This window comes from Tachyglossus aculeatus, chromosome 11 (genome assembly GCF_015852505.1).
Source record: "Tachyglossus aculeatus isolate mTacAcu1 chromosome 11, mTacAcu1.pri, whole genome shotgun sequence".
NCBI classification, from domain to species: Eukaryota; Metazoa; Chordata; class Mammalia; order Monotremata; family Tachyglossidae; genus Tachyglossus; species Tachyglossus aculeatus.
The window spans coordinates 37,133,639-37,151,619 of NC_052076.1; the positions used below are offsets into that span (position 1 = coordinate 37,133,639).

At 56.1% G+C, this 17,981-nt stretch overlaps 1 protein-coding gene across 1 annotated transcript; it reads left to right on the forward strand.

The window, feature by feature from the left end:
• The first annotated feature begins 717 nt into the window (after nt 1-717).
• Nucleotides 718-16,101, forward strand: ZNF205 (zinc finger protein 205). The gene is made up of 7 exons (XM_038754312.1): nt 718-912; nt 4,814-4,964; nt 8,543-8,720; nt 9,036-9,127; nt 10,178-10,298; nt 14,456-14,560; nt 14,864-16,101. Exons 2-7 carry the CDS (start codon nt 4,908-4,910, stop codon nt 16,069-16,071), a joined length of 1,761 nt encoding a protein of 586 aa, XP_038610240.1. The 5' UTR covers nt 718-912; nt 4,814-4,907; the 3' UTR covers nt 16,072-16,101.
• Nucleotides 16,102-17,981: the final 1,880 nt, after the last annotated feature.

Sequence of the window (17,981 nt, forward strand, 5' to 3'; positions counted from 1 at the left end):
CCTCAACAGGCCTCTTCTACACTCTGAGCCCGCTGTTGGGTAGGGACTGTCTCTATATGTTGCCAATTTGTACTTCCCAAGCGCTTAGTACAGCGCTCTGCACATAGTAAGCGCTCAATGAATACGATTGATGATGATGACAAAGATGATTGAATGAATGAACAGGCCGCCGCGCATGCGCACTCTGCCGCCGCCGCCTCAGGCCCGCTTCATCGACAGCCCGCCGCGCATGCGCACTACGCCGCCGCCGCTTCAGGTCCCTCCTCAACAGGCCTCTTCTAGACTGTGAGCCCGCTGTTGGGTAGGGCCCGTCTCTATAGGTTGCCAACTTGGACTTCCCAAGCGCTTAGTCCGGTGCTCTGCACACAGTAAGCGCTCAATAGATACGACTGAATGAATGAACAGGCCGGCGCGCATGCGCACTCCGCCGCCGCTGCTTCAGGCCCGCTTCATCAGCAGGCCTCCGCGCATGCGCACTGCGCCCCCGCCGCCTCAGGCCCGCTTCCTCGACAGGCCTCCGCGCGTGCGCACTCTGCCGCTTCCGCTTCCGGCCCGCCTCGGCCACAGCCCGCCGCGCATGCGCGCTCCGCCGCCGCCGCTTCAGGCCCGCCTCCTCCACAGGCCTCTTCTACACTCTGAGCCCGCCGTTGGGTAGGGACCGTCTCTCTGTGTTGCCAACTTGTCCTTCCCAAGCGCTTAGTCCAGTGCTCCGCACGCGGTAAGCGCCCAATCGAGACGACCGAGCGAATCGGGGAGGGGGACCGGAAGTCGCCCCGCCCCGGCGCCCTACGTCACTTCCGCTCCCGCCCCCTCCGCCACTTCCGCTTCCGCCTCCGCTCCCTCCGCCTGCGGGGCCCCGCGCTCCGCTCCCGGGCCCCACCCGACCCCCCCCCCCGGCCGGAGAGGTGAGCGGTACGTATTTGCTATTCCGTTTATTTTATTTCGTTAATAGGTTTCGTTTCGTCGTCTGTCTCCCCTTTAATAATAATAATGACATTTATCGAGCCCTTACTCTGTGCAAAGCACTGTTCTAATAATATAATAATAATAATGGCATTTATTAAGCACTTACTATGTGCAAAGCACTGTTCTAAGCGCTGGGGAGGTTACAAGGCGATCAGGCGGTCCCACGGGGGGCTTACAGTCTTCACCCCCATTTTACAGACGAGGAAACTGAGGCCCAGAGAAGTGAAGCGGCTCGCCCAAAGTCACCCAGCTAGGTAGCAGAGCCGGGATTTGAACCCACGACCTCGGGCTCCAAAGCCCGGGCTCTTTCCACTGAGCCACGCTGTTGGGTCTCTAGGTGTTGCCGACTTGGACTTCCCAAGCGCTTAGGACAGTGCTCTGCACATAGTAGGCGCTCAGTAAATACGATTGAATGAATGAGTGAGTGGGAAACACAGTCCCTGGGGAGGAGAAATGGGATCCGGCAGGGGAAGAAGATTAGGTAAGAGGGAGGCCAGGGACAGGGATTGTCTCTCTCTGTTGCTGAATTGTACTTTATAAGCGCTTAGTACAGTGTTCGGCACACAGTAAGCGCTCAATAAATACGATTGAATGAATGGGAAACAGTTCCTGGGGAGGAGAAATGGGATCCCGCAGGGGAAGAAATTAAAGTAAAGAGGGAGGCCAGGGACACGGATTTGTCTCTCTCTGTTGCTGAATTGTACTTTCCAGGCGCTTAGTCCAGTGCTCGGCACACAGTAAGCGCTCAATAAATGCGAATGAATGAATGAATGAGTGGGAAACGCAGTCCCTGGGGAGGAGAAACGGGATCCCGCAGGGGAAGAAGGTAAAGTAAGAGGGAGGCCAGGGACAGGGATTGTCTCTCTGTGTTACTGAATTGTACTTTACAAGCGCTTGGTACAGTGCTCGGCACACAGTAAGCGCTCAATAAATATGATTGAATGATTGGGGGAAACAGTCCCTGGGGAGGAGAAATGGGATCCCGCAGGGGAAGAAGGTAAAGAGGGAGGCCAGGGACAGGGATTTGTCTCTCTCTGTTGCTGAATTGTACTTTCCAAGCGCTTAGTCCAGTGCTCGGCACACAGTAAGCGCTCAATAAATACGATTGAATGAATGGGAAACAGTTCCTGGGGAGGAGAAATGGGATCCCGCAGGGGAATAAATTAAAGTAAAGAGGGAGGCCAGGGACACGGATTTGTCTCTCTCTGTTGCTGAATTGTACTTTCCAGGCGCTTAGTCCAGTGCTCGGCACACAGTAAGCGCTCAATAAATGCGAATGAATGAATGAATGAGTGGGAAACGCAGTCCCTGGGGAGGAGAAATGGGATCCCGCAGGGGAAGAAGATAAGGTAAGAGGGAGGCCAGGGATAAGGATTGTCTCTCTCTGTTGCTGAATTATACTTTACAAGCGCTTAGTCCAGTGCTCGGCACACAGTAAGCGCTCAATAAATGCGATTGAATGAATGATTGGGAAACACAGTCCCTGGGGAGGAGAAATGGGATCCCGCAGGGGAAGAAGATAAAGTAAGAAGGAGGCCAGGGACAGGGATTGTCCCTCTCTGTTGCTGAATTGTACTTTTCAAGCGCTTGGTGCAGTGCTCGGCACGCAGTGAGCGCTCAGTAAATACGGTTGAATGAATGAATGAATGAAAGAGCAGGAAGAGGAGGAGGAGGAGGAGGAGGGCGGGCGGGGCGGGGCCTCCCGTCCGGGGAACCGGGCGGGGCCCCAACCCACGGCCGCCGCCCGCCGATCCTCGGGCCCCTCCCCTGGGCTGCCGCCGCCTCCAAGCGGACCCCTCTTCCTCTAACTTGAGGACTTGTACTTTCGTTCATTCGTTCAGTCGTATTTATTGAGCGCCTACTGTGTGCAGAGCCCTGGACTAAGTGCTTGGGACGTACAGTTCCGCAACGGATATAATCGTTCAGTCATTCAAGCGTATTTATTGAGCGCCTACTGTGTGCAGAGCACTGGACTATGCGCTTGGGAAGTCCAAGTCGGCAACAGATATAACCGTTCATTCATTCAGTCGTATTTGAGCGCCTGCTGTGTGCAGAGCACTGTGCTAAGCGCTTGGGAAGGACAAGTCGGCAACTGCCCCATGGCCTCCACCACCTCCCTCGATCCTGCATTCATCTTAAGCCATTTCCTCATTCATTCAGTCCAGTGCTCATTCATTCATCCTTATTTACTCTTACTGTGTGCAAAGCACTGGACTAAGCACTTGGGAAGGACCAGTCGGCAACTGCCCCATGGCCTCCACCACCTCCCTCGATCCTGCATTCGTCTTAAGCCATTTCCTCATTCATTCAGTCCAGTGCTCATTCATTCATTCTTATTTACTCTCACTGTGTGCGGAGCACTGGACTAAGCGCTTGGGAAGTCCAAGTTCGTATTTATTGAGCGCTGACTGTGTGCAGAGCACTGGACGAAGCGCTTGGGAAGTACAAGTCGGCAGCCTATAGAGACGGTCCCTACCCAACAGCAGGCTCACTCCCAAGCGCTAACTTGTACTTCCCAAGCGCTTAGTCCAGTGCTCTGCGCACAGTGAGTGCTCAATAAAGACGATTGGACGAATGAATGAGTAAACCGGCGCTGGGGCGGCCCCACCTTCTTCCCCTGCATCCTCCGATCGATCCCTCATTCTGCCCGGAGGCCTGGCACTCTTGTTCCAGAGAAACCCCTTGATGAGAGATCGTAAGCTTGTTGTGGGCAGAGAATGTGCCCGCCAATTATGTTGTGTTGTATTCTTCCAAGCGTTTAGCACAACGCTCTGCACGTACTAAATGCCCAGTAAATACCAGCGATGAGGAGGAGGAAGAGGAGGAGGATTGGGCTTGTCTGCGAAAGGACAGGTGTACAGGGAGTCGGGAGGGCCCTTTCTCCCGTAGTTAATAATAATAATAATTATTATGGCACTTATCAAGCGCTTACTATGTGCAAAGCATCATCATCATCATCAATCGTATTTATTGAGCGCTTACTATGTGCAGAGCACTGTACTAAGCGCTTGGGAAGTACAAATTGGCAATATATAGAGGCAGTCCCTACCCAGCAGTGGGCTCACAGTCTGAAAGGGGGGGACAGAGAACAAAACCAAACATACTAACAGAATAAAATAGAACAGATATGTACAAATAAAATAAATAAATAAATAGAGTAAAAAATATGTACAAACATATATACAGGTGCTGTGGGGACTGTTCTAAGCACTGGGGAGGTTACAAGGTGATCAGGTTGTCCCACGTGGGGCTCACAGTCTTAACCCCCATTTTACAGATGAGGTAACTGAGGCACAGAGAAGTGACGTGACTAGCCCAAAGTCACCCAGCTGACAATTGGCAGAGCCGGGATTCGAACCCATGACCTCTGACTCCAAAGCCCAGGCTCTTTCCACTGAGCCACGATGCTTCTCAGTAGTTGGGACAAGGAGCCAGAGGTACAGATTTGAGGGTGTCCCAGAGGGGTCCTTGAACTGCCTGGCCGGGGAGTAGGGCCCCGGGAACGAGGCTGGCGCGTTGTTGTGTCCTCCCACCGTTTCTGACTTGTTTTTCTATCCTCGGTTCCTCTAAGCAGTCTTCTATATGTATATATGTTTGTACATATTTATTACTCTATTTATTTATTTATTTTACTTGTTCCTATCTATTCTATTTATTTTATTTTGTCAGTATGTTTGGTTTTGTTCTCTGTCTCCCCCTTCTAGACTGTGAGCCCACCGTTGGGTAGGGACTGTCTCTAGATGTTGCCAGCATGTACTTCCCAAGCGCTTAGTCCAGTGCTCTGCACACAGTAAGCGCTCAATAAATACGATTGATTGATTGATTGATTGATTCTTCCCCTCCCCAGGGAGCTGGCCAGAGGCAGGGGGAACCTTGCCAGGGACAAGAAGGAGACGGGACAGCCGCATCTGGAGTGAGGCTTCCTCTGCGCCGGACGGACGATGGCCGCGGAGCCCGGGGGAGGCCTAGCACCTCAGGGCGAGGAGGGGAGCCCAAAGGTAAGAAACAACGAAGAGCCGGGTGATCTCTGGGATCTGGAGAAAGGCAGGGAACGAACAGAGCTCTTGAGAAGTGACTCTGGGCTGGTAGGGAGGGTCCGGGCTTCTGGAGGACTCTGGGCTTCAGGTAACATCATCATCATCAATCGTATTTATTGAGCGCTTGCTATGTGCAGAGCACTGGACTAAGCGCTTGGGAAGTACAAATTGGCAACATATAGAGACGGTCCCTACCCCACAGCGGGCTCACAGTCTAAAAGGGGGAGACAGAGAACAAAACCAAACATACTAACAAAATAAAATAAATAGACTAGATATGTACAAGTAAAATAAATAAATAGAGTAATAAATATGCACAAACATATGTACAGAGAGGCTGAGTTAGCAGTAGGCATGGGAGGGGTCATTCTTTATCATCATCATCATCAATCGTATTTATTGAGCGCTTACTATGTGCAGAGCACTGGACTAAGCGCTTGGGAAGTACAAATTGGCAACATCTGGAGACAGTCCCTACCCAGCAGCGGGCTCACAGTCTAAAAGGGGGAGACAGAGAACAAAACCAAACATATTAACAAAATAAATAGAATAGAAATGTACAAGTAAAATAGAGTAATAAATATGCACAAACATATATACAGAGAGGCTGAGTTAGCAGTAGGCATGGGAGGGGTCATTCTTTATCATCATCATCATCAATCGTATTTATTGAGCGCTTACTATGTGCAGAGCACTGGACTAAGCGCTTGGGAAGTACAAATTGGCAACATCTAGAGACAGTCCCTACCCAACAGCAGGCTCACAGTCTAAAAGGGGGAGACAGAGAACAAAACCAAACAGACTAACAAAATAAAATAAATAGAATAGATATGTACAAGTAAAATAAATAAATAGAGTAATAAATATGTACAAACATATATACAGAGAGGCTGAGGTAGCAGTAGGCATGGGAGGGGTCATTCCTTATGCAGGAGAGCACTTCATCAGGGCTATGTTGATCTGCTTGGAGGTTGAGGAGTTGCACGGGGGACCCTCGCAGGGCTCGCCCGCTAGGTGATTCGATGATTTGATCCTGGTTTATTAAACATATTAACTCTACCTTCACACTATCACTTTGGCTGTCTGGGGAGAGGAGCCCAATTAATCCAAAACAGACCCCCTGACTAGGTTTGGTGCTCAACGGACAGTGAGTCGGCACACTTGATGTTGAACGGGGCCGAAACCTGATATTTTCAAGAAACAAGCGGGTCTGCCATCTCTCTGTTGCTCTCACCTTGCGGTTTGGGTTTTTTAGACGCTCCCGAAAGATGGAGGCAGAGTGGGAGGAGGTGTGGAGTTCCGGTTCATTCTGCTTTGCGGGTCTTTCATTGTCCTGGCAAAGCAACCAGAGATGGCTTCCCAGAGGAGGCAGGCCGAACAGATAGGTTGAGAAGCAGCGTGGCTCGGTGGAAAGAGCACGGACTTCGGAGCCAGAGGTCACGGGTTCACATCCCGGCTCTGCCAATTGTCAGCTGTGTGACTTTGGGCAAGTCACTTAACTTCTCTGGGCCTCAGTTCCCTCATCTGTAAAATGGGGATGAAGACTGTGAGCCCCACGTGGGACAACCTGATTACCGTGCATCCCCCCGGTGCTTAGAACAGTGCTTTGCACATAGTAAGCGCTTAATAAATGCCATCATTATTATTATTATTATTATAGGTTAGACCAATAGTGGGTGGTGAGCAATACAGGCAAGGAAGCGTGGTTGAGCGAGGCGAGGAGGTTGTCCCGGGTGTTGGAGAGGGCAAGAGCGCGAAGGAGTTAAGCCAGAGTGACGGAGGAAACGTGTGCTGGACTGTAAGTACATTGTGGGCAGGGAATGTGTCTATTATATGCTACTCTCCCAAGTGCTTAGCGCAGTACTCTGCACAAAGTGCTCGGGAAATACGATGGACTGACTGGAGGAAGAATTCCTGACTTCAGACCCCTCCCGTGGACTTGAAGCTCAGCCATCACCTGGGTGACCGGGGCCCCTTTGACTGATCCGTCTGTGGGGAAAAGCAGCTTCCCAGTCCCTCTTGCCCCTGGGAGCCACTGGAAGGAGAGGCAGAAACGCCCGTGATGCAGCTCCCTCAGGAAAACCGGCTTTTGTCCCCCGCTACGGAAGACCCTGGGTTAGGAACAGAGCAGGGTCCCTGTGCTGGGGCAGGGGCAGCCCCCGGTTGCATCAGAGCGGGAGCCCTGAGAAAGAACACGTTCAGAAAGGGGAGGCGGCCGAGACTTCAAGGCGAGACGAGACGGTCTTGGGCCTAGGCAGGGAGGGAGGGGAGAGAAGGAAGAGGCTGCAGGAGTTGAGTTGGGAGACAAAAGGAAAGAATTTCCAAATGCCGTTGAGGCAGAACGGGAGGGGCCGAGCCGGGGTTGGGATGGGGACAAAGAGAAGAAGTTGAAGATGACGAGAAATAGCCCAGGGAGGTGGTAATGGGAGGTGGCTGTGGAGGGGAGAGAAGGAAGAGGCTGCAGGAGTCGAATTGGGAGAAAAAAGGAAAGAATTTCTAAATGCCATTGAGGCAGAACGGGAGGGGCCGAGCCGGGGTTGGGATGGGGAGAAAGAGAAGAAGTTGAAGATGAAGAGAAATAGCCCAGGGAGGTGGTAATGGGAGGTGCCCAGAGAATAAAAGATTTCTGTTTTCCAGACCGAGTTGGAGGTGGCCTGGTATCAAGTTCCAGCAACTTGGGTCGGTAGGACCCTTCAGGAGTCAACGGGTCCATTCCCCTGCCTCTGCCCGGCCAGTCGGGCCTCTCCTAATCTGAGCTCACCAGGGCAGGAGAGGTCTCTTTCTGGAGTTTTCTTGCTCGGAGAGTCAGGAAGTCCCGACCATCCTGCGGCCCCCTCGGCCTGCTGCCGTCCGGCCTTTTAGGAGAAGGACCGCGTCTTCCGCCGAATGTCTCTTGGAGACAAGAGGCTTGGGGATGGCTCTTAGGTCGGCCTCCCCCGCAGCCACCCACCCTCCCACTTCCAAGTAAAGGGTTCCCGGTCTATTTGTGCAGAGAGGCGGGATGGGACAAGGGGAGATAGGACCATCGGCCGGAGCAGAAGCTGCTAGAGGAGGAGAAGGTGACAGACGGGAAGGAGGGAGGGAGAACACCACCTGCCAGGCTGGAGATGAATCAGCAAAGATGAAGCAGTGAAGCAGTGTGGCCTGGTGGATACAGCCTGGGCCTGGGAAGCAGAAGGGCCTGGGTTCTAATCCCGGCTCTGCCCCTTGTCTGCTGTGTGACCTTAGGCAGGTCACTTCACTTCTCTGGGCCTCAGTCACCTCGTCTCTAAACTGGGGATGAAGACTACGAGCCCCATGTCCAACCTGATTGGCTTGTATCCACCCCGATGCTTAATCCAGTAACAAACACCACCATTATTAGATGGCAGAGCCCCAGACTCCCTCCGGAGCCTCCGTCATTCCACTTCCTGCCTCTTCCCCTCGTCCCCGGGGCTGTTTCCTAGAAATCCTGGCTGGGGCCTCCGCCCCATATCTCCCGGCGAGTTCCCCCCCGCCCCCACGGGGCCCTACAGTGACGGAAGTGGGATCATTCCCAGGTCCCAGACTACTTGCAGGCCCAGGAAGAGCAGGCGGAGGAGTCCGAGTTCCCGGACCCCGCAGAGCTCCAACCGGAGGAATCGATCCAGGAGCCGGGGATGGAGAGTCCTCTCCCAGCACCGCCGGAGCAGCTGACCTCGAGCCCTAGCAAGGAGCTTCAGGCCCCGGAGGATAACGGTGAGACCCACATTTCTCCCCGGGGAGGAGAAAGGGGGGGGCAAGAGAAAGCTCAGAGTCTCCTGGTGGGACAGGGGAGGCCGTGGGGGCCGGGCCTTCGCAAGCCACCTTCCTGTTGGACCTCACGGATGGCAAGTGGAGAGCCCCCGGGGACTCGGAGCCCCTTGCCAGGATGCACAGGAGAGGACAGGGCTGCTCCCACGTGCCCCGGTGTGGGGTTGAAGCCGTGTGACCTGAGCAGGGAGGGGAATGGTGGGCCGGGGGAGCCCCAAGGGCCGGGCCGGGCTCTCACAAGTGTCCTTTCTCCTCCATCAGCTCTGCCTGCCCCTTGGAGCCCGGGCTTCTCCCGGCCAGGAAGCACCAGAGATCGGGAAATGGCAGCCGCCCTCCTTAGCGCCTGGGCTCAGGTGAGCTGTCCGGGCCTCCCGCCCATCTCTGCTGTTCTTGGCCCTCTCTGCCAAAAGGAGGGGGCAGAATCTCTTCCAATTTGCTTTCTTTGGGGTACCCCTCTGCCCGGGCTGAGATAGGGAAGCGGAAAGATCGATGTGTTCTCTCTCCTGGGATTCTTGAGGCTGTTCTTGGGTCCTGTGCTCAGAGCATCCTCCCTAAGGCTTGGGCTGAGTGTCTGAGAATCAGTTCCTCTGAGATCCCAGATGCCTCCGTTAGGATCTCCGGTTCTGCCCAGCCCTGGGAGCTGGGCCCAGCCTGGCAGCACCAGTCGGCAGCGGGAGCCTGGGAAGCGACAGAGAGGTGTTGGGGAACCGTCCCCCAACCAGAGGCAACTCCTGAACTGCTCCCCACTGGCAGCCTCTCAGGGACTCCTGGGGACCTCCGGCCCCTAGGACAGGGAACGGTTCCCTCTGCCTCTGCCTGCTTTCCCTCCAGATCCCGTTTGCTCCTGCATGCCCCAGTGCATGCCGTCTGAATGAGTCTTGCCCCTAGACACATGACAGGGCTGCCCCGAGGCCGGGGGTGGGATCAGAGCCCCATCTTTTCAGTTCCCGGGACCCTGAAGTGGGGCTCATAGCTGGATCGTAGATGACCGTTCTTAGGTCATCATGTTCCTTCCCCCGTTTCAGGCTGCTGATCCTTAGACGGATGTCCCTGGTCCCGAAGGACCGCTAGATCTGAGAGTCTTAACTCCCTGTTTCCAGTGTCTCAGATCTCTCACCGTCAGGAAGTTCTTCCTGCGCTCTAACCTCCTCCCCTGCTGCTGTTGCTGCCGCTGTGGAAGTTCACGGTTTCAGGGCATCGACGGTGACCGCCCTTCCCCCGTAACCCTTCCGAGCCTTGAAGATCATTACTGAGACCTGCCTTGGGTGCCTCTAGACCCTCCCCCAGTTCTTCACATTTTGGAAATGCGGAGCCCTAGTTATTAGAATCCAGGGCCCTAGTGAGGGCCTGACCTGTACGGAAAGAGGAGGAGGGAGCGTCAAGCTTTCTGCGCTTCCTTCCAGATGCCGGTGATGTTTGAGGATGTGGCCATGTACCTGTCCCGAGAGGAGTGGGGGCAGCTGAACGCCACTCAGCGTGGCTTCTACAAGGATGTCCTGCAAAAGTGGAACGGGTTGTCCTGGGGTGAGCGGTCATTTTCTCAGGGGTGGGGGGCTGCTGAAAGCCTTCTCCGAAATGATGGTGAGGTTTCTTGACTCCCTCTCTCCTCTCCCCTTCTCTTGTGACGCCCCCTTTCCCTCTCCTCCACCCTCTGTCTCTCCACAACACCCCCATTCCTAAAATGGATTCCCACATCCTCCTCCTTCATGTTCCTCCACAGTCACCCTTCTGGAAAGCACCATTTAGGCCACATCTGAAGATGCGAATTCCTTGAAGTCCTTCCCGCCCCTCGAGCGTAATAATAATCGTGCGGTTGGTTTAGCGCTTTCTGTGTGCCAAGTACCGTACTTATCGCCGGGGTAGACACGAAATAATCCGGTCAGACATAATCCCCGTCCCATGTGGGTCTTTCGGTCTACGTAGAAAGGAGTAGGACTTAAACCCCATTTTTACAGATGAGGACACTGAAGCGCAGAGACGCAAAGTGACTTGCCCAAGGTCACCCAGCGTGCAAGTGGCAGAGCTGGTATTAAAACTGGCTGGCAAGTTGGGCGCTACTGCTTCAGCCATTTGGGCGTCAGATGCAGCTGGCTGAATTTACAGGTGGTTGGCAATCAGCCTAGTTTTCTTGCTTTTCAAGGAGCTCCCGGGGCGGGTAGAATGTGAGACTGTAGTTTTAAGTTTTAACTTACGTGCCCCCGCCTCGGATGGGCCGCGTGGAGACCTCACTGGTTGGATTGAGTTCAATCAATCAGTCAATCGTATTTATTGAGCGCTTAGTGTGTGCAGAGCACTGTACTAAGCGCTTGGGAAGTACAAGTTGGCAACATCTGGAGACGGTCCCTACCCAACAGCGGGCTCACAGTCTAAAAGGTGGGCTCACAGTCTAAAAGAGATGGGAAAGTGATAGGAAAGAGATGGGAGATTCCCCCTCTCCATCCCCCCCATCTTACCTCCTTCCCTTCCCCACAGCACCTGTATATATGTATATATGTTTGTACATATTTATTACTCAATTTATTTATTTTACTTGTACATATCTATTCTATTTATTTTATTTTGTTAGTAGGTTTGGTTTTGTTCTCTGTCTCCCCCTTTTAGACTGTGAGCCCACTGTTGGGTAGGGACTGTCTCTAGATGTTGCCAATTTGTACTTCCCAAGCGCTTAGTACAGTGCTCTGCACATAGTAAGCGCTCAATAAATACGATTGATGATGAAAGGAGGAGGGAAGGAGATGGGGAAGGAGATGGGAAAGGAGGAGGGAAGGAGATGGGAGAGGAGAAGGAAAGGAGGAGGGAAGGAGGTGGGAAAGGAGGAGGGAAGGAGATGGGAGAGGAGGAGGGAAGGAGATGGGGTTCACTTAGGTATTTCACAATCACTCTCTGGCCCCCACTTATTCTCAATCAGCACTCTGAGACAGGCAGAGAGGATTCAGTTCAGTCACCTAGGTATTTCACAGTGGCTCCGTGGCTCCCGCTTATTCTGAATCAGCACTGTGAGGCAGACAGACAGATGGCTAGACCCGCAGCCAGGCAAGCTAATCAACCGAACAGCGGGTCAAGCTCGCCGCAGTTCCCCAACCCCCAGAACTCTGACATTTGGTCCCTGATCTGCTGTGGCGAAGCAGCCATTTTCCTCATCTTCCCTCTTTCCCTGCATTCAGATCATGGTGTGTCAGGGGGACAAACGCCCCGGCTCACACATTTTACACTTCCGTGGCTGCCCTGCCTCCACACCTCTTCAACCCCTGCTTTCTCCTACATTCCCACCGAGAGTCTGTTTACTCCTAAAAACCGGCCTCTTCACTCTCAAAGACCCAAGGACGATTTAACCATCTCCACGGGGTATCATTGGGTTCAGTAGTTTTTTCTGTCTTTTACCTCAACTGCGATGCTTAAACTTCCCCAGCCCCACTGTGACCCTTCAGTCCCCTCATCTTCCCCGACCCGGGGTCCCAGTCAGCCCATCCCACCACCACCACCTTGCACGGCCTGCCAACTGTCTCCCATCTAATCCCTCCCCGCCCCTCATGCCATTCCCTCCATCATAGGGAAGACTTCCCTTCATTTCTGACCTGCTCCTGGCCCAGTCATTACTCCTCCTCGCCATCACAGCAACCTGGCTTCTTTAACCATTTTGATCCCTTTCTCACATTCCTTCTCTCCTCCTCCATGCCTACATTGATCCTTGGGGAGGTCAATATCCACACAGGTGTTCCTGAAGACCTTTGTGCTTCCCGCCTTCTATCAGCCCTCAGCTCCACTGACCTCCTGCTCCACCCCACTTGGCCCACTCACCAGCTTGGACACCCAGTCGATCTCCTCATCTCCAGCCACCGCACAAACTCTCCCCTCCCCAACTCTGAAATCTCTCTTATCTGACGACAGCCTCCTCACTTCCCTTCTCTCCCACACACCTCCGCCCTGTAAATCTGTACTTGTCCCCTCACACTCTGATTTTTAGACCCATCCAATTAACTCATCACACGTGCTTTATCCTTGCACGCTTTAACTCTGCCCTCTCCTCTGCCCGGCAAAATGTTCTCTCCACTCTTTTTGGAGAGATCTCTCTACTCTCTCCCCATGCCCATCACCCTTGCCAGTTGTTCCAGGCACTGAATGCCTTCCTCAGGTCCCCTGTCCCCCCACCTCCCCCATCGCTTGCCCCCAACTACCCGGCCACCTGTTTTATTAAGAAAATTGACACTCTCAGGTGTGATCTCCCTAAAATCTCCCCTGCCCCTCGTCGGGCCCTTCTCCCTCCTGCCCCCTCTTCAACTCTCCCATCTTTCCCAGCAGTTTCTCTAGAGGAAACCTCCTGCCTAAATCCACCCTTTCCACCCGCATAGCCGACCCTATCCCTTCACACCTTATCCAACACTTGTCTCCTCCCTAACAGCCGTCTTTAACTGTTAGCCCTCCAGTGGCTTCTTCCTCATTGCTTTTAAACATGCCCATGTCTCTCTTATCCTAAAAACCCCTCCCTTGACCCCACGACTCCCTCCTTCCTGGAAACGTTACCCAACCTTGGCTTCACTGACACTGTCCTCTCCTGCTTCTCCTGTTATCTCTCTAGCCGCTCATTCCCAGTCTCTTTCGCGGGCTCCTCCTCTGACCCCCCCAGCCCCAAACTTATGGGGGTCCCTCAAGGTTCAGTTCTGGGTCTCCTTCCGTTCTCCATCTACACCCACTCCCTTGGAGATTCGTTTGCTTCTGTGGCTTCAAATACCACTTCTATGTGGGTCCCACCCAAATCTACATCTCCAGCCCGGATCTCTCTCCCTCTCTGCAGTCTCACATTTCCTCCTGCCTTCAAGACAATCTCCTCTTGGACATCCCACTGACCCCTCAAACTAAACATGTCCAAAACAAATCCTTTACCTTACCACTCCAACCCTGTCCTCCCCATATCTTACCCGTCACTGTAGACGACACCACTATCCTCCCCATCTCCCAAGCCCTCAACTCATTTCTCTGCCGTCATAGTGTACTCTCCCAAGCGTTCAGTGCAGTGCTCTGCACAAAGTCAGCGCTCGGTAAATGCAGTTGATTGGATTGATGCAAACCACATATTCAGTCTGTCATCAGATCCTGTCGGTCCATCATCATCATCAATCGTATTTATTGAGCGCTTACTATGTGCAGAGCACTGTACTAAGCGCTTGGGAAGTACAAATTGGCGACATATAGAGACAGTCCCTACCCAACAGTGGGCTCACAGTCTAAAAGGGGGAGACAACCTTCACAACGTCACTAAAATCTGCCCCTTCCTCCCCATCCAAACCGCTGTCGCTCCGATCCAAGCGCTTATCCTTTCTCTCCGTAACTACCGTATCAGCCTCCTCGCCGGCCCCCCGTCTCTCCCCACCGGTCTGGTAATTGTCCGGACCGGACAAAGCACTACAGCTTGGGAAACCATCTTAGACCGAGGCCAGAGAGAGTAAGCAGTGGCAGAGGCAGTTGCTGAGGATGGAAAAATGTCATCTTCTGACTGACTCTTCCCCACCACGCTGGAACAGTGGTGCCGACTTGGCTCGGGGAACCGCCTGAGCGGCCCCCGACCCTCGGGTTCCTCGGGGCTCCCGGTGGGGTGTGCCCCGGGACGGGATGGAGACCATCCGGAGGTTGGGTAGTTCCAGGCCGGCCGTCGGCTGATCACGCCGTCATCTCGGCCCGAGCAGGTTTCCCCTTGAGCAGACCTTCCTGGATCGCCCAGCCGGAGGGAAGGGGAGAGCCGTCCGGCGCCCATCGGCGGAGCCCGGAGGAGAAAAGTGCCGCCTGCTCAGGTGAGTAGCAGGTTGTGCCGGCGGCACCCTCCGTGGGGTGGGGGGAAGGTTAGCCATCCATCTTGGGGCCCGGGCTCCCCCATTTCCTCGTCCCAGTCTGGGATCACGAGGCCAACGGGCCTACCTTCACCGAGGGGCTTTGGCTGCCCGCTCCTTCCTTCCCCGGTGCGGGAGGGGTGGGGAGAAAAGGCAGAATCGGGCGGCCTTCCTCCCCGTTGCGGTTGACGGCGCCCGGGGGCCCCCACCCAAGGACAGGCCCGTTGGGCTTCTAGCCGTCCTTCCTGGGCTCCGCTTTCTCCTCAGAACAGAGGCACCGCGCCGCCTCCGTCCCGGCCCACGATTCTCACGTCCCCGACCCGCCGCCGCCGCCGGGTCCCCTCGTTCTCCCCGGAGACAGCCCCCCTGCGGATGCCCTCTCCCCCACCAAAGCCGGCGGACTCGAGGGGGAGCGGCCCGCTCGGCCAGCGGGAGAGGCCGAGGAAGGGAAGCCGCCCGAGGCCGGAGCCGGGAAGGCCCGGGCCCCGGAGCCCGGCGCCGGCCCGGAACAGGCCAGGCCGGCGGGCCGGCGGCGGAGGCGGTCGGCCCCGCCCCAGGGGAAGCCCCCGCCGCCTCCCGTCCCCGAGAAGAGAGCCGAGCGCAGCCGCCGGGGCGGCCGAAGGGGAGCCGCAGCCACGGCCCCGGCCCCGGCCCCGGCCCCCGGCCCCCGCCCCGGCCGGGGCGCGGAGCCCGCGGCCCCCGGCCCCCCGGCCGCGCCCCCCAAGAAGACGTACCAGTGCGAGGAGTGCGGCAAGCGGTTCGGCTGGCACTCGCACCTGGTGACCCACCGGCGCATCCACACGGGCGAGAAGCCGTACACCTGCACGGGCTGCGGCAAGCGGTTCAGCCGCAGCTCCCACCTCGTCCAGCACCGGATCATCCACACCGGGGAGAAGCCCTACACCTGCCCCCACTGCTGGAAGAGCTTCAGCCACCACTCCACCCTCATCCAGCACCAGCGCATCCACACGGGCGAGAGGCCCCACACCTGCGACCGCTGCGGCAAGCGCTTCACCCGCCGCTCGGACCTGGTGACCCACCAGGGCACCCACACGGGCGCCAAGCCCCACAAGTGCCCCGAGTGCGACAAGGCCTTCACCCAGAGCTCCGCCCTGGCCACCCACCAGCGCACCCACACCGGGGTCAAGCCCTACCCCTGCCCCGACTGCGGCAAGGGCTTCAGCCAGCGCTCCAACCTCATCGCCCACCGCCGCACGCACACCGGCGAGAAGCCCTACGTCTGCGGCGACTGCGGCAAGAACTTCAGCCACAGCTCCCACCTGACGGCCCACCAGCGCACCCACCGCGGCGTCCGGCCCTACCCGTGCCCCGTCTGCGCCAAGAGCTTCAGCCGCCGCTCCAACCTGCTCCGCCACCAGAAGGTCCACGCCGGCCCGGAGGCCCTGGCCGTGCTGATGCTGGGGGCGGCCGCCGCCGCGGCCCTGGCTTCCCCGGCCACCCCCGCCCCGACCTGAGGCGGCCGGGGCCCGCGGGGGAGCCCGGGAGGGGCGGGCGGGCCCGGACCCCGCGCGAGGGGGCGAGGGGGCCGTGGCGGACGGGAGGATTGGAGCCCGGCGGGGGAGGGAGGAAGCCGGAGCTGGGGAGGGATGGGGTGGGGCGGGGCGGGGCGGGGGGAATGCAAGGCGAGCTGGAGGCTGTCCGGGGCGGGGGCTTCTGGGACCCAATAAAAACCCGTGAAACCAGGCCGCGGGTCCGAACTCACGTCTGTGCTGCCCGAGCGGTGGTAACCGTCTCCCCCCCCGCCCTCTGGGGCCGGTCTGGCCGGTGGGGCTCTGCCCCTTCCCGTCCGGCCACCGCGGCCGACGCCGGGACGACACGCTGGTCGGCTGAGTGGGAACGCTCCAAGTCCCTCGCGCCCGGTTCCCTCAGCCATCCCGTTTCCGCAGTTGGAGGACGAATCCTGGGGCCGGAGGGACGGGGCGGGCCGTCGGTCGGACCTGAGAGGGGCGGCGCGGTCAAGAGGCTAGAGCACGGGCCTGGGAATCAAAAGGATCTCGGCTCCGTCACCTTCTGCCTTGGTGACCTTGGGTGAGTCACTTAACTTCTCCAGACCTCAGTTACCTCCTCTGTAAAATGGGGAGGAAAACCGAGAGCCCCGTGTAGGACGGGGACTGCTTGTATCTGCCCCAGTGCTTGGGACAGCGCCTGACTGAGCGCTTAACAGGTAGCTTGGGCCCACCTGGACGGCACCCTTCCCTTGGAAGTGGGAGGTGGGGGTGGAGTCCCCACGGTGGTCACTCTTCCTTGATTCCCCGCATTGGAGGAATCAGCACGAGTTCCAGAGCAGTAGTCATAGGATATATCTAGCGCGTGGCAGAAACGTGACCCGTCCCCTTCCCACAGTGAGCTCAGACTTGATCAACCTCATTTTTAGAAATGGAGAAGGAAGGTTTCACATTTGGCTTTCCCTAATCATTCATTCATTCATTCAATCGTATTTATTGAGCGCTTACTCCTCGACCCCCTCCAGTCTGGCTTCCGTCCCCTTCATTCCACGGAAACTGCGCTCTCAAAGGTCACCAATGACCTCCTGCTTGCCAAATCCAACGGCTCATACTCTGTCCTAATCCTCCTCGACCTCTCAGCTGCCTTTGACACTGTGGACCACCCCCTTCTCCTCCACACGTTATCTGACCTTGGCTTCACAGACTCCGTCCTCTCCTGGTTCTCCTCTTATCTCTCCGGTCGTTCTTTCTCAGTCTCTTTTGCAGGCTCCTCCTCCCCCTCCCATCCTCTTACGGTGGGAGTTCCCCAAGGTTCAGTGCTTGGTCCCCTTCTGTTCTCAATATACACTCACTCCCTTGGTGACCTCATTCGCTCCCACGGCTTCAACTATCACCTCTACGCTGATGACACCCAGATCTACATCTCTGCCCCTGCTCTCTCCCCCTCCCTCCAGGCTCGCATCTCCTCCTGCCTTCAGGACATCTCCATCTGGATGTCCGCCCGCCACCTAAAGCTCAACATGTCGAAGACTGAGCTCCTTGTCTTCCCTCCCAAACCTTGTCCTCTCCCTGACTTTCCCATCTCTTGTTGACGGCACTACCATCCTTCCCGTCTCACAAGCCCGCAACCTTGGTGTCATCCTCGACTCCGCTCTCTCATTCACCCCTCACATCCAAGCCGTCACCAAAACCTGCCGGTCTCAGCTCCGCAACATTGCCAAGATCCGCCCTTTCCTCTCCATCCAAACCGCTACCCTGCTCACTCAAGCTCTCATCCTATCCCGTCTGGACTACTGCACTAGCCTTCTCTCTGATCTCCCATCCTCGTGTCTCTCTCCACTTCAATCCATACTTCATGCTGCTGCCCGGATTATCTTTGTCCAGAAACGCTCTGGACATATTACTCCCCTCCTCAAAAA

What these genes read in the sequence shown, in the direction of transcription:
- ZNF205 (XM_038754312.1), top strand. Translation starts at nt 4,908, where the DNA reads ATGGCCGCGGAGCCCGGGGGAGGCCTAGCACCTCAGGGCGAGGAGGGG. An exon ending in TCCTTAGCGCCTGGGCTCAG is followed by an intron (nt 9,128 to 10,177) that starts GTGAGCTGTCCG and finishes GCTTCCTTCCAG; the next exon opens with ATGCCGGTGATGTTTGAGGA. An exon ending in GAAAAGTGCCGCCTGCTCAG is followed by an intron (nt 14,561 to 14,863) that starts GTGAGTAGCAGG and finishes CTTTCTCCTCAG; the next exon opens with AACAGAGGCACCGCGCCGCC.